General features: G+C 42.5%; 1 protein-coding gene across 2 annotated transcripts; it reads right to left on the bottom strand.

The window, feature by feature from the left end:
* Positions 1-1,220: 1,220 nt before the first annotated feature.
* DDO (D-aspartate oxidase) lies at positions 1,221-11,402 on the bottom strand. Of its 2 annotated transcripts, none has more exons than XM_028723165.2 (5): positions 10,976-11,402; positions 7,754-7,928; positions 6,555-6,663; positions 5,072-5,248; positions 1,221-1,788 (listed from the first exon to the last, which is right to left on the bottom strand). In XM_028723165.2, exons 1-5 carry the CDS (start codon positions 11,054-11,056, stop codon positions 1,221-1,223), a joined length of 1,110 nt encoding a protein of 369 aa, XP_028578998.2. In that variant the 5' UTR covers positions 11,057-11,402. The 2 variants fall into 2 exon arrangements, with proteins under 2 accessions (XP_028578998.2, XP_077782217.1); XM_077926091.1 differs by lacking the exon at positions 10,976-11,402 and adding an exon at positions 8,127-8,938.
* Between the last annotated feature and the right edge of the window lie 5,031 nt (positions 11,403-16,433).

Genomic DNA, 16,433 nt, shown 5'->3' with positions numbered 1-16,433 from the left:
GTGCAGGATATAAATTTCATAAATAAATAGCCATCATTGGGAAAGCTTCCACCATGAACAAAGACATGCACTAAAAAGAAACAGCTGCAGAATTTTTTCCATTCAAAATAGGAGACGGTTAGTCAACCCATCACATTGGCAAAGTCTGCCCCTTGCCCTTTTTTTAAAAAAATAAATAAATCCACAAGCCCCACTGAAATAAATGGGAGGCTGGTCTTCATTTCAGCGAAGTATGTGCTGAATAACCCCCCTGGGGCTTGCTCCCTGTGCTTCTTACCAGTATATTGGCTTCTGCAGAGGAAATCCTTTATTAAGATGATGTTCAGAACAGAAGAATGAGCGGAAGAATGATTGGCAGCAGGGGACTGGTATGGGGTGCTGGGTGGAGTCAGAGTGTGTGACAGGCGGAGTCAATTGATAGAGATCATTGGAGAGTGGAGAATGACGCAGACGAGGAATTAGCAGAGTGTTAGGGAGAGCAGTGAGCTGAGTCAGAGTGGTGTTAGAGCTGCTGAAGAGAAGAGACAAACATGCCAGGTTATGACAGCATAATTCTTTGTTATTCTATATTAAAAGTCCACTTGCTTGGATGGCGCTCCATCCAAAATTATATACCAATTTTAAATTTATGAATGTATTCTGGTCTGGGGGATTCCAAGTTAGCAGATCTCACTCCACATACTGATTTTGAATTGCAGCCAATAAAGGGAAAATCTGATTCCTCTATGTAAAGGAGTAGGTGGTGACAGCAGGTTGCTCTGGGAAATATTGGGGGAAGTCTGGCCTGGACCAACTGAGGGCCTTGTAGGAGACTCTTGGAATGCCACAGTGCTGTAGCTTCTGAACCATCCAAGCCATCCCTGGTTTTTAAAGACAGAGATACCATGCGGAGCATCCCCCATTCCCAAGCACCTTAAATAGGGCTCAAATAAGTGACTGATCCAATGCTGCCCTCTGCTGGTGAAATGGAGCTGCACAACAGAAAATTTTGCAAGGGTTGGGGACTCAATATTTTGTATTCAACTGCATTACAGATTAAACACTGCAGACAGAACCTCTCCTCCCATCACCTTTCAGCCAGTTCTCACATTCCCCTGCTGGCCATCAAGTGCTCAGCTGTCAAGAGAGAGATGCCTCTGTAAATCAACCCAAGAGAGAGATGCCTCTGTAAATCAACCCAATAATTACTGAGAGAGAGAAATGAGAATATGAACGTTCACCTAAAGTTTTGCCTTATGCCTTGACATTTCAAGGGCTGCAATGCACTCTTTAACCAGCTGGGTTGCTTCTTTAGCTGTACCCTGGTGCACGGAAAATCCACCGCCCCCATGTCCGTAATTGTGCACCACCAGAAGCTTTCCACTGCCTCGAACCAGTATCTCTTTCTGGACTCTCACGGCTGACCTGGATGGCCTCAGGCCCACCCTCACCTTTATATCCTGAGCTGCCTGAAGGGATGGCTCAAGAGCACAACATCGGCCAAATATGTCTTTGCTGGTACTGGGATCTGGAGACAGCTTCCAGTTGCCTTTTTGCCGTGTCCCACCTAACGTTATGTTGTGCATCCCTGGGTAGATGTAGGTTAATCCATCGCCGTCCCGAATGAAATGTGTTACCCAAGGGGCCTTGACCTTGAGAACCTGACCTCTGACGGGGTGTATCTCGAGGTCACCCACGAGCTTCCTGGAGCCAATGCCAGAGCAATTCACTATGATGTCATAGTCACTCCGCAGGTCCCACAGGTCTTTGATTTTTCTAGCATGTACCTGGCCCCCATTTCTTTTCAGCCTGCAAAGAAAAAAAATCAAGAGGTGAAATCATTACCTATCAGTGTGAATGTTTTGCCTGACTGTTACGCAGGCCAAGGATATAAGATAATTTAGATGGTCTTTGACTAGTGTGAAATAGAAAGATGGAAAGAAAAAAACAGAAAGGTCCCAATATGCAATCCAGATAATCTCATCCTACTTTTTTAAAAAAGAAACTGTTGAGGAAAAAACCAGTGAAGAGATTGAAAAACCTTATGGAATAGAAGTGTACACAAGTCAAATGGGATCCATTTGTTTAGGGAAATTTTTAATGTTTGAAGTTTTATTCTGTTTTAGTGTTCTGTTGGGAGCCGCCCAGAGTGACTGGGTGGAGTATAAATACTAAAATCAATTAACAATTAAAATTAAAGCATGCATTTATAGAAATAATGCTGAGTATATCCTATCTCCTTCAGCTATCAGTTCATAGCCACCAGTTTAGTCAAGAGATAAAGTATCTATTCAAATTGTAGAATATCTCATTAATGTAAAGATTCAGGTAGGTAGCTGTTTTGGTCTGACGCAGTTGAAATACATAAAAAAAAATTTAAAAAATTGTCCAGTAGCATCTTAGAGACCAACTAAGTTTGTTCTTGGTATAAGCTTTCGTGTGCATGCACACTTCTTCAGATACACACTTCTTCATTTATGTAAAGTTAGTGGAACAAAAATCAAAAAGTGTGGCTGTGTGTGTGTTTTGGTAAGTCCCAATGTCTCTACGATCTAAGCAGGAAAAATATGCAATTTGGAAAGAATAACAAAGGACTGAACAAGTGGGAAATGTACAACTAATCACAGGTTAGGTGGTCTCCTTCATTCTCCAGCAAAGAGCAGTTTTTCTCCACCAAAGAGCAGTTTTTCCAGGGATCAGGAAAAGTGCTGAGTCAAGATCCAAAGTATCATGCAATTAGTTTTGTGCACCCACAAGAACTTTAGACTTCTGTTTCTTGCACAGTTGCCCACCAATCCACATGTCAATTATGGAACTGAGGAGACTTTCAGAGCTGTTCGTGATTTGGTGCTGGAGATTGCTGTTCAGAAAAACAGAAGTTTTTTTGTTTTTTTTAACCCACTGTGGAAGCTTCTGCTACTTAAAGCAGAAGCTTGCCTGCACAATCCTACTGATGATTCTCACTCCTCTGTGTTTTAATTCCGAGTCTGTATTACATAAGAGGCTGAGCTGCACTGCCTGCCTGTTTGCTCTCTGTTTGCCCAATTTGAGGTGGAGGTGGTGTGTAAAGACCTATACAGATTGAGACTCAGGAATTTGAAGGAGCTCTCCTCTCTCACCATCTGCCAGCCCAGGCCTTAAGATTTATATGAAAGGCCCTGCCTGCAGCTCTATTGACAGTGGTGGTTCATGGTTATGATGGCACAGAACAAGACCTTCTCTCTTGTGACTCTGCAACTGTGGAACTCTCCCCCATGGAAGATAAAAGCTTCCCACCCCCCAACACCAGCCTCCCGCCATCACATAAAGATGTGTACTTTTTTTCTTCAGGTCTTTGGAGCTAATGAATTGATCTTCAGCAGATGGATTGGTTGATTTTATTATCGTTATTGGTTTTGTTTGACATTAAAGTATCAATATAACATTGTGCACCGCCTGTGAACCTGCCGGTTGAAGTGCGGGTTATAAACACTATAAATCATCATCATCATCATCATCATCATCATCATCATCAAAAATGCACTGAACAAAGTTAGAGAACAGAGCTTTGAGGGAGGCTGCATTTCCCAGGGGTGTTTTGTGCTCTTACAAAACATCTGTTCAGTTGCAAACACATGTGCTAGTCTGGTAATAAAAGGACACAGAAACCCACATAGATCAAAATTACAGGAAACTGCTCATTGTGCCCATCCTTGAAAAAGCAAAAGCACATTTCCCATCTACCTCTACCTGAAAATAATGCATCCCAGTGTCAGGCTAAAGCAGGATACAAGAGCTGATGGACATTAAGTTGGCCCTTGGTTTATGCTGAAATCTCACTTGTCTGTGCCGCACCAATGCATCCTCACAGGTGGGCACAATTCTTTTTTAAAAAACCATGACCCTCTTGTGCCTTCAACAAATCAGTTGTTCATGGGACGTGCCCCCTCTCAGTGGCAATCATTTTACTGGGAGGCAAAGATGTTTTTGTTTTCCCAGGTTTTTTTTATTTTAGTTTTTTTTGTTAAGCTATTGCAATGTTTATGCAGCTGAAAATTATGCTGCCATGGAACTGAATGCATCAGAAGGTGGTAGACTCTTAATTCCTTTGGTCTGAAGAAGAGGCTGCTCATCATTTATGCTGCAGCTGCATCTCCTGAATTGGAAGTGGCTTTGAGGTCACTCCCAATTTAATGTTTCTGAAGTTTGTTGTGACAGTCGAAAAGTAGCCGACGTGCCCCAATCAAAGCTCTTCTTGCCTACAGAAGTGGCTCGTGGGCTCCAGCCAAGTGCTTATGATTGATTCTCTTTTTGTATCTTTTGATGAACAGCACCATAAATAGTGCTCAGGGCACTTGAGGGTACACAATAAATTACACATCTAATAGACACTTCCTTCTGACCCACTCAGTGGAAGAAATCTTAATCATTTGTTTCAGCTACTTGGACACCATCCTTCAAACGGGCCTATCAGCAAAACAGCATTTATTTGAGTGAGTTTTGTGCCAATGACTCGCTCTGAGGATCAGGCAGCTCCTTTGGGAAATTACAAGAGTGTAAGACAGAAATGAGGGGCAGCAGAGGCCTTTGCCCACAGGCCTGCCTGACAGATACTAAATGGATTCTGCAATTTAGTTGAGCGTCGGCACCAATTTCAGGACTGTTTAAAAAATGAAACATGACAAGGCATGAGTTCCCCGTGAGGTTGCTCATATGTCAGAACAGCACACTGGAAGAATAAAGAGCACTCAGCGTGTGATCGCTTTGAAGCAAGAACTGCCAGCCCATGTTGTAACATGGTGTAAGAATAGAAGTGCCATTGCATTACAACCAGGGAGCACTTTCTTAACATTTGGTCTTTGTTTCACTTTGCATCACATCACCACAATAAGAAAATGGCAGTGTGTTGAAAGCTGGGACAGGGAAGCTGTGGTCCTACAATCCCCATCATCCCTGACCAGACAAAGGGCCATCACATTCTGCTTGTGAGCATGCAGAGGCATCTGTCTGGCTGCTGGTGGAGGCAGGATGCTCGGATAGAAGGCTCTTGGTCTTATCCAATAAGATGGTTCTTTCATTTGTTATAGCAATGTGTCCATCCAAACACTCATACCTTTTCTCCAGCCAAAGCAAATAGGGTGGGCAGTCACACTTCAGTGTAGTAAAGGCCTGGCCACATTTGTGCTGCGGAAATTTCTTCATTTCCTGTTCAGTCATCGAGCGAAACCCCAGAACCACATCAGACCAGAATGGAGGCTTCTCTTCAGGAATGGTTTTAAAGATCTGCCAGCTCATAGACATGAAAGGGGAGGAGGAACGTAAAACACATAGCCATTCTGTTCTGTTACATTTATTGGAAAATCATTATCTAAGAACAAAATTATTTCATATAATTGTGGTTGGGGTTGTTTTTTTTTTGGGGGGGGGTAGTTCCATGCTCCTGCTACACCTGTTCCTAAGATGTATTTCCCCCCATAACCAAACTAGGGCCTTTGTAAAGTCCACAAGCTGGGCTTAGTGGCAACAGTCCTCTCCTACTGTTGCTCTCCTGCTTTTAATACGAAGCTGTTAAACAGCCACCATAATGAATAGCCATTGGGAGACCAGTCCCAAATAAATTTCTACCATTCATTCATATGATACCAAAACATGTGCTTATGAGACAGTGGGGGGAAACAGATACCACACTTGGAACAGCATATCCCAAGGGTTCCATTTAGGATGTTATTTTCATAGAATTGCATTGTTTTTGTTTGTTATTATGGTATGTATTTTCATGTTTTTATATTGCAAACCACCGGATGAAGGGTGGTATAGAAATTTAAATAATCATCATCATCATAGAATCAAAGAGTTAGAAGGGACCTCAAGAGTCATCTAACTCAACCCCTGCAATGCAGGAATCTCAAGTAAAGCATCCATGACAGATGGCCATCCAACCTCTGTTAAAAATCTCCAATGAAGGAGAGTCTACCGCCTCCCTAGAGTTTGTTCCGCTGTTAAACAGCTCTTACTGTGAGAAAGTTCTTCCTGATGTTTGGTCAGAATTTCCTTTCTTGTAACTTGAAGCCAGGTCCTACTTACCCTCCAGAGCAGGAGAAAACCAACTTGCTCCATGTGACAGCCTTTTAGATATTTGAAGGTGTAGCTATCATATCTCCTCTCAGTCTCCTCTTTTTCAAGCTAAACATACCCAGCTCCTTCAACTGTTCCTCATAAGGCTTGGTTTCCAGACCCTTGATCATGCCCTCCTCTGCACGTGTTCCAGCTTGTAAATGTCCATCTTAAATTGTGGCACCCAGAACCGGACACAGTATTCAGTAATACTAGTCATTCATGAGCGCATATTGGTTTTGTCTCTCTCCCCTTCTAAAACGTGGCCACAAATTACAATTACAATGCATGCATTTTTAAGTGTTTATTGTATTTATAGCCCACCTTTCTTCCTCAAGTCAGTGTACATTGGGTTCCTACCCAGACAGTCACACAGGCACTGTCCAGACCTTCACTGCTTTATGTGCCTTGGACTCTGCTTGGCCAACAGGCTTGCCTGTCCCTCTGCTTTTAGTAAGCATAGTACAGCCTTCCTTATTTACCCAGAGACCAAATGAATCCCAGCCTCTGAAGCTTCTGAGGAATTACAGATTATTGACAGGTAGTCAAAGGTCTCCTTAAACCACTGCTTCTGTTGATGAACCGGTGTGTCTGCACAGAAGAAGAGAACACAATTTAAATGATGTTTTAAATTTATAGTTTCATATCTCTATTCTCCATACTGAGCGAAACATCTAGAATACAATGAAGCTTGACGGTAGCTTGATTTGTAATCTAGTCTTGCAAAGTGATTGCTGCTGCTTCCTGTAAAATACTGACTACCTTCATACGTAGATGAACGGATATATTTTCCAGCTTCTATGATGTATGTAACATGGCCAAATAAACAATGCAAATATTTCTGCCTGGAAGCAAAGTGTACATACAGAGTCCAGAACAGGGGAAAGTCTTGCATGCAGCAATAGGGGTACTATAATAGGCACGGTGTACAAGGCTCTTTGGATGGAGTTTTGGAAGGACCCTAGCCTGGCAATATTACAAAGAATGTTAGTAGCTTATTGATTGGGTGCAAGTGCAATGCGTAATATTTTAGATTTGCTACTTTTTCCCCCTTATAGAACTACTGTAAAAAAAGAGAGAGAGAGAGATGTACAGTTGATGCTAAACATATGTGGAGGTTATGTTCCAGGGATAAAGCCAAAATCGTGAATAAAACACACTCCCTGCATCTCTGAAAATGCTCCCAAGGTGAGTGCAATGGTGGGAGGAATCCTTTTTGGCCAAGCACATAAAGCTGGATTTGCACAAGTTAAATGTGTGTAAATTATGAATCAACTGTACATGCACCTCAATTTGGCAACAGCAGCACTCATTTCACAGCAACCACTTCAGTGTTTTGTTGCTCGTGGTGCACTGATCCACTTGTCATGGAATCAGCCCTGAAAACGACAGTTACCCCTCTCTGAAGCCTGTTTTGGGAGCTGATAGTAAATACAGAAAATCATCTGGAGGATGCTGAAGATGCACCTCTTTACCTTTGCTTTTGACACTTGAGGCGTATATGTTTAGAACCCACCTTATGTTTATTGTTGTGAGTTGCTTAAAACCATTTTTAATATTGTGTTTTAATGTTGTAACCCACCCTGGGACATTAGGGAGAAGGGCGGAAAACAAATAAATACATAAAGCAAAAATCTATGCCTATTTACATTTTGCATCTTAGGAAGGAAATTCCACTCACCTGGGTATATATGAGGAATGAGCATCCCAGCAGCTACATCACTTGTTGTATTGGGGGTAAACCTGTCAGCAATGACAGTCACGCTGCAGTCTGAGACAGATTCCGAAATGCAAACAGCAGTAGAGAGGCCAATGAGCCCTGCACCAATGACTGCAATCTTTGCCTTGGTCATGTTCTGTTATGAGAAGTGGAAGGAGAAAAGGGGGTGTGTGTGAAAATAAAATTCTAAAGACAAGGATTTCTTATATAGTGATTTTATTTTTTTTTTAAAATCTAAGAATACTTTTTTAAAAGATCTGTCCATTGTGGAACAAGATATGGAGGGCTCTTAATCCATAGATATCTTAAGAGGGATTAGCATAGGGGACCTCACCCATGCACTTGATTGAATAGGTTCTTCTGGAAATAAAGCTTAAGAGGTATCCGTTCAGCTTCATTGACAGCACCTGGCACTTTTGGGCAGTTTCTTGGATCCCAGCCACCTGGCAGGGTCCATTAGTCTGGATGCGTTTTCACTCAGCTACAGGCTTCCTTAGCAGTGGCTCACAGCCTTCTTAATTTCCTACTATGCCTCAGAGCAATGGTACACTAGGGTTATTGCGGGACTTAAAAGGGTCACTCACTGTTGTCACTGCAAGGTAAGTCCTGGCCAGAGGTGTAACAATACAGACTGGGACCCACTGGATAGGACTTTGCTGAAGGCCCTTTCAAAACTACAGCAGCTCTGCCACTGTTTAAATAACAAAGTAAAGAGAAGGTGGAGTATGCAAGCAAGCACAATTTCTTCTCTAAACTAAAACACAGCCAATTAGCTAGTCATTCCTTTGAGTGGAACAAAAGGTCAACATGAAACTGCACAATGTCCAACTACACATCTGCAAACAGTGTCTGCAAAAGATACCATCTGTGAAGAAGAGAAAGTCACCCCAAAGCATGGGGCAACATCAATATATTGTGCCTTTGACAGTCCTGGCAGAATGCAGAGATTATTCATAGAATATTCATATTCATCGAACCTCCTGTTGCTTTGATAGCCACGGCATTCATGTTGGAACAGTTTATGGATCAACAAGTACTTTAAAAAAAAATCTAGTAGAGAGTGGCCTTCGTACCCTGCTTTAAAACATCTTAGGTTTTGAACTTCCTTTGAACTTTGCACATGACAAGTAGAATTTGGTTGATAATTCCCCAAAGTTTATTTCTGATAAAAGAGTACCAATGGAAAGAACAAGTATTTGTTTTTTTCCCTTCTAAGAAACAGCAACAGCATGATTGAGATCAATATTTTCTCAAAATATTTTGGCATTTCAGTTCTCCCCAGCCTGACTGTTGAAAAATCAAATGAGGAAAACTTTAGTACATCTGGTTCCTTTGTTTAAATCTTCCATAACATGTTTTAGCTGCTGGTTTATTTTAGATTAAATTCCTGCTTACCATTACCTTCTGATATTTTGTGTCTTTTTTCTTTTTTGGTGGGGAAGGCCACCATGCTCCTTAGAGCTATGTTATGCTTTCTCTATAATACAGATATACTAAGGAAGAGGGAGATCATTAAATCTTCCCAGTGAGCATACAGTACATAATTTATCAGAGGCAAGGGCTCTGACACTTTTTCCTAATATGAACTGAGTTTAGACTATTACATTTCTTTAATCTGCATGTTTTCTTCTCTCTCTCCCTCTCCTCTCCATTCCAACAACAAAAAAATAACAATTCTAATGAATGCACAACAGAGCCACTCTTATGATGAATGAATGTGATCAAATGTTTACTGCTTGCAGTCATAGGCCAACACACAGAGGAGAGGTAAAAGAGGAAATGTCTGAAACTGACATACAATGTGTACAATTAAACTACCAGTTCACAGTTCATCATACAAAGCATGATATAAATAGCTGCTAATAACAACTTCCAAAGGTTTCTAGCTGTTTAGTTTGGTGAACCAACTTTGCAATTTACCTACACATTATTTTTTAAAACCTGCACAGATTTTTGTGTTTGTTGTGTGTGTTGCAGTTGAAAACATCAAGTCAAAGTGGAAATATTTTTGCCCTTCCACAGAATAGAGAAGGCACCTCCATCAACAAAACACATTTCAATATATGTACAGTACTGTAAAATGTTTGGCACTGAAAAACATGAACATTCGATGCCTTATAAAATTAGGAAATAAGATTTAAAAAAAAATTTTCACATTTGTACTGCACTCTTCATCTAATGAACTCAGGGCTGCACACATGGGATCAAGCCCATTTTACTGTCAGATTACGGTATACTAGGCTTGAGATTTGGTGGGTTTCATGGTTGAATAAGGTCTGTCCAGCAAAATTCTGTCCACTAATGCTATGGAGTATATCACACAGTTTTATACTGGTCCAAAAATAACAAGAACCCTGCAGCATATTAAAGCCTAATATATTTATTATGACGTCAGCTTTTGTAGAGGTGTGCTGGAGTGGATTCCAGTCCATGAAAGTTTGTGCAGTTCTAAATCTGATAATCTTTCAAGGTGCCACAAGACTCTGCTGCTTATGCTGCAAAAGACTTAACGTTGCTACCCCTTCTTGAGGTTACAATGGTCCATTAGGCTGAGGAAATAAGGAAACAAGGGTTTTGCCACAGAGTACTAAGTCGTCTTCTGCAAAGGGATCAAATATTTATTTCACTCATTCTAATGCACATCGATCTCTGACTTTTGTCTTCTGGGTTTCTGGGGGTTTTCCTGTTGTTATTCTGTCTCTCAAAGCTACAGTAAACCTACCATTAAAATTATGGACTGGTCATTTCTTCGTTAGGGGGCAAACGGGCAAATTTAGCAGGGGATCAAATACTTTCCCCCCTCACTGTACTAGTTCCAGCCCCTGCCGTTTGTGCAGCACACTTTTAAACAGGGCTCTATTTCTAAACGTTGCAAAAAACACGATTTGACAAATGATTTCTGACCAGTCAAAAACGCGCCAGTATTTTCAGCCAACTGCTTAGAATGCGGATAAGAGCAGGAGCTATGAAGCAGGATAGCATTAAAATAAAAAATAAAAATCCACAAAGCTCTCCGCCCTCCCCTTTCTCCAGGAACCGGCTTCATAATAATATGTAGGTTCACAGCGTACATTTCCTACATGGCTCTACATTTACTTGGATAGACGGACTAGGGGAGTTCACGGGTTTTCCCGCTCGTTCTGACGAGCCCCGGGCAACCGCGGGAGAGAGGCTAAAAAATACCTTTCCTTTCAAAAGAATCCGGACCCTTTCCGACAAAGTGGCGCTTCCCACCAAAGGTTTCCAGGCCACGGACGCGACCATTAGAAGGGGACGGAGGGGAAACGCAGGCTCGGAGGGCGGGGCAATCGCCAGAAGACGGCTCTGTTCGTTCCCGATTGGTCAGCAGCGGCGGGTTTCGGCGACTCCACGGGCTCGAGGGTGGCCCGTTTCGTGCTCCCTCCCGCCGAGCCTCGCTCCTTGCAACGAGGCGTCTCCCACTGGTGTTTTGGATTCGTCCGACTGGATCCCTGTCGCCGAGTGTCCATGGTCCCTTCAAGGGAAACTGCTTCAGTTGTCTCGTTGCATGATTTTAATTGGTGCTACTGGGCAACATCGCTGTCAACTTTCCCCTTTTTTTAAAGGGAAATTCCCTTATTCCGAATAGGATTCCTCGCAAGAAAAGGGAAAAGTTGACAGCTATGCTGGGCAACGAAGTCAAAATAAGAGTCGCAAGGTTAAATATTAAACCAGAGGCGGTTTATTCATGGCCGGATTATAATGGTTGCAATTGGAATTACTGCGCCAGGGCTTATGTCTGCAAGGGACCCAGGGAATGTTTCACGCTCTTGTGTGTCAGTCTCCAGGTGGGAGTAAGCTACAGTTCCGGGTGTGCAGCCATGTGTTTTAAATGTATGGTGTAGCTGTTACATACAGGTTTCCATTACCTCTCAGAGGAAAATCTGTTAAAGCTCCTCTCTTCAGATACGTCTATCAGAGCTTCTGCCAAAGGTTTATTTATACATGAGTGGGCCAACCCAAGTGGCCACCCCACTCCACATTTCCAGCAAACATATGGAAGGAGGCTTTGACTGAAACCCCGCTTTGGATTGGAGCATCCTAATAATTTGTATTGTTTGTGGACTGCCGCCTCTCCCAAGCTGGCAGTGAGTCACAAAACATATTAGAATGCAGTTCAAAAAAATCTACTGGTTGCAAATGCAACGTGCAGAAAATGATTATTTGGTACAATCTCTTGCCAAAATGATACAATATGATTAGATGTGTCGCATATGGTCACAGTGCAACATAGATTTAAGTACTGTGCTGGATCATAGCCAAAATTCATATTTGCTTTATGATCAGAATGTTTCAAGTTGCTGGTTATATTGAATATATTTTATGTTCATTTTTATATCTTTAGGGCCAACTATTTACATGAAGGCAGTTCCAGGTGGGTAAAGAGGTTTATGCCATGTGTAGATGTAGGATTCCTCAGAAGTTGGGAAGAGCAAATTAATACTCCATATATCTGGGTCCTTGGTTATGTATGCAACAGGAGCTCTTTTCCAGAAATGTAGGAAGCCCTTCCCTATACTTTCTTTCTTGTTGGAAGAGAATCTAATGCGGACATTCTCTTCCATCAATGGTCAAATCATCACTTTGCACTTTGGGAGCAATTAGATGCATAGTACATGTGTAAATTTGTTTTCAGTCAAAACAAAAAGATGGCCAGATAGCAAAGGAGGAAGTGCCATTTCAATCAGCAGCCAGACAACTCCATTTTGCAGTAGCCAATGTGTGTCTCTACTAACAAGTCATGAGGATATCTTGTAACAGTGTGTGAAAAGATCATCTATGGTTTTTCCTGGAACAGATGTTCTCTTTCACAAGATTGGGTTTCATAAGAATATGGATTTATGGAGTGGTGATGTCATCCAATAACTGAAAATATGGCAGTGAAATCAAGTGACAAACATCATGCCCTCAGCTTCAGAACCCAGGATACTGTTTTAATTATAGAAAATGAATGTGTGGTTTTTTCTATGAAGTAATAGACATAAATGATTGTCCAATGTGTAAATCTATGTACCACTAACTGTGAAAGTGATAACATTGTGTTTTAAAATTTTCTTTATAATTAACAATAAATTAACAAAATATGTCAGTGCAAGCTATGCATTTTAAGGGTTTTTATATTTAAAAAATCCTGGTGGTGTTATATATCTATACATACAGATATATAATAACCTGAGCAGTTGCCTTATGCTGGCTGTCAGATACAGAGCTGGCCCACCCATGATGTGAGGTGATGCACCCACCTCAGGTGGTGGAACTGAAAGAGGCAGTTCTCTTCCCACCCCACCGCTCCCACTACAGAGAAGGAGGCATTCTGGAGCACAACATTGCCACTTGTCTTCCCTGCCCCTGGGTGGAAAAGCCAAGTGAGTGGCAACTTCTGGAGGAGCGCCTCAGCTCCTGCTGAGTTCGGAGAGAACTGGAGCTTGGTGGCAGCAGAAGTGGGGCATGGTGGGAGGAACCAGGGGTTGGCAATTCCTGTTTATCCTCAGGTAGTGAAATGGGATAAGCTGTCCCTGCTCAGATAACTAGTCCATGCCTAGCCAAGCATTTTCTTCGTGGGCTGCCAGCAGTTTCCAGACATTCCTATTCTCCAGCTGGCAGCAGTTCCTAGGAAGAGACCTGTAAGTGGAAAATTATGGAGACTGAATCTGAAACCTTATCCAGACAATGAATGGGTGCTTCCAGGGGCTTTTATTGCTTGCTGCCTCAATACATCTGAAAAATCAGCAACAGCTCTTAACATTCTACCTGCTACGGTAAGTCACTGGGAAATATGAGGAGTTCCCTGCCAAAAGGGATATTTGTCAGTCCTGGTTTTGGGGGTTGGTGAGGGGAGGCCTGCAGCCTATGACTGCCAGTGTTTGTTGGTGCTTTCCTGCTGGTTGTCTCACAGTAGTCTTTACAGGGGGAAGCAATGAGAGCACTTCTTTCTGACTTAACACTAATGCATTGTCCATAGGGAGAGGTGTGAGCATTGCATTTAGTGACATCATCAGGACATTTTATCATCACACGTTGATTAATGGCTTAATTGCTTTTCTAATGTGGGGATGTCATTCTCCATCAACATTATGATTGGTGGATGGCAACAGGGTTGCTCAGAGCAATGCAGGAGTGGTTGTCTGTTTTGCTACACTGCCTCTTCTTTTTCTTGCTGTTCTTTGGCTTTCACCTTTGCTGCTGAGAACACATCATGGCATAAATGAATTGCCCTGCCAGTCGTGAAACGTTTATTTCAAGGGTGGGGCACCCATGGCCCTCCTGATGTTGTTGGACTCCAACTCCTATCTGCCTCATCTAGCAGAGCCAATGGTTAGAAATGATGTGAGTTGTAGTACAACATCTAGAAGGGGCAACCCAGCCAGATGGGTGGGATAAAAAATAATAAAATTGTTGTTATTAAGGTCCAGCCCAAGTACCAAGTATCAAGGCAGGACAATACCTGTTGCACCCAAGGATAACTGAGGGTGCCCAAGATTTCTGTTGTTAAAATAAGAAACTGTATATAGTTGGCCTACACACCTACACCCACCCACACACCTTTCGAGAACCACAGTCTTTATCCCCTAGCCTTTGAAAGGGCTGGCACAGACAAAATGGGGCATATGAGAAATGGAGAGTCTCAATCACTGGAGTCAGGAGGGTTCAAGAATCAGGGAGGGAGGAGGGGGTGTTGGTGGGAAGAAGTCAAAGTATTCTCTTGGGCAGTGGTTCCCAACTGATGGTCTGTGGACCCCAGGGGGTCTGCATAACCTACCAAGGGGTTCAGTAGTACCATTCATCTAACAAAAACTACCACAGATCAACAATTTCAAAAGTAAGGGGAGGGGGTCATAGCTTGGCTTTCAAAAAACAGGGTCTGCAGTACTTAGCTAATTAGGAACCACTGCCTAGTGGTCTCAATATTAGAGTTTGCTGCTGTTGTTCAAGGAAATACGTGTTTCCTTTAATGCTGCCTCAGAAATATGTTGTAGCATACATTTTGCACAGTCGAGCTTTAGTAGTTTCGCACAAGGGTTTCTGCTTCTTTGCTAACTTTACCTTAGTCCACTTGCTTCCCTGCACAGTGAAACACCCATGAACAAGAAGCTTGCAAGCAGCTGCTAGAGGTTTAGAATGTGAAGGAGTTGCTAGCAAGCTGAAAGCCTGTGAGGTGGACTCCTGTACCTCTAGGATGGGTGATCAGAAGGTGATGGCAGGAGGTGTCCTTGTTGAAACTTGGGACAGATGTGCCAGGATGCTTTGCTGAGAAAATGAAACTACAAAGAAAGGAAAGAGCAACAGGGCACAGCTGGGGAGCCAGAGGAAGAGGAAGGGAGAGGCCAAGGAGATCTGAACACACGAGAAAGTTAAAAGTGGGGAGGTAGAGGAGGAGGACAAACATGGCTTGGCAAGGCCCTTCCCTCTGAAGCCACAGGGGAATCATTGTGGAAACCAAAGGCTGAGATTGTAGCAGCTGATTCCCCTCAAACTGTTTTCTTTGTTAAAATGGCTGGGAAAGTTGCATTTCCAACAGGAACAGAAATTAATTGTGAGAGAGCTGCAGGGGTAAACGTAAGATAAATGATTGAAGAATATCCAAAAAGCTTTGTTCTGAAGACTCAACACATATTTTTTTTAAAAAGCCTAGTATGTATAAACATATGCATATGTAGAACACATCCAGCAAAAGACCTGTGGCCTGGTGACCCCAGCCTCTGCTCTGCAAAGTAGTCAAGCACATGTCCTTAGTTTTAACTGAAGGTGGTAAAGAAACTCTCCAGGGTTAAAACTACGTGTTACTTTAACCATTTAAAAAAGAAATTAGCAAGCTTAAGAGCTATCATTCCTCTTTATTAATAAAAGAGCAGCAATGAGGGAGGGCCTTTCCGGATTGGGACAATGGTTAACTCTTTCCCTTATGCCATTTTCACACTGACAATTGGCCCCAGAACTGTTATTTGCCCCCAAAGAGCTATTTGCAGCCAATATTCTGTATACAACATCCTTCTGTAGTTTTCTTCGCAGATTTTTCTGGCCTTCAGGCATACCAAGACATTTTATTCTTACAGCACACTTAAGATGATGAGACTTATACGAGCTGAGTGAAAATGTATCTTGGATTATCCTCAGGTTTGTACCGTAGATTACGGTTTATTAGGCGACTGGGCGTATTAGACGACCCCCCAAATTTGCAGCTGCCAATTTGGGGGTTCGTCTTATAAGCCCAGTCGCCTAATACGCTGGGCAGCTCTGCACCAGGAGGAAGCCGCCTAGCGAAGCCAGCTTAGCATTGCTGGGCAGCTTCCTCCCGGCGTGGAGAGGAGCCTGCCGTCCGCTGCTGCGGCAGCTTCTGAAGCAGCAGTGGGTGGGCTCCATACCCGGCGTATAAGACGACCCACAACTTTTTAACCTCTTTTCCTGGGTTAAAAGGTCATCTTATACGCTGGAATCTATGGTAATAAGTCAAAGGGCATGTACACACATTTAGTTTCATGCCAATTCTCCCCCCACCCTTGAAGAGCCCTGTTAAAGATTGAAAGAGTTAAAGATTGCAACTGAAATAAAGGGAAGGAATGAAAAGGAATGAAATAAAAATGGCACTCCAGTTTTTAAGACAACCTGATTTTATCTGTGCTGC

Source organism: Podarcis muralis, chromosome 3 (assembly GCF_964188315.1).
Source record: "Podarcis muralis chromosome 3, rPodMur119.hap1.1, whole genome shotgun sequence".
Taxonomy (NCBI): domain Eukaryota; kingdom Metazoa; phylum Chordata; class Lepidosauria; order Squamata; family Lacertidae; genus Podarcis; species Podarcis muralis.
The sequence above is the reverse complement of the archived record's forward strand: the minus strand, read 5'-3'. Positions and strand labels throughout refer to the sequence as shown.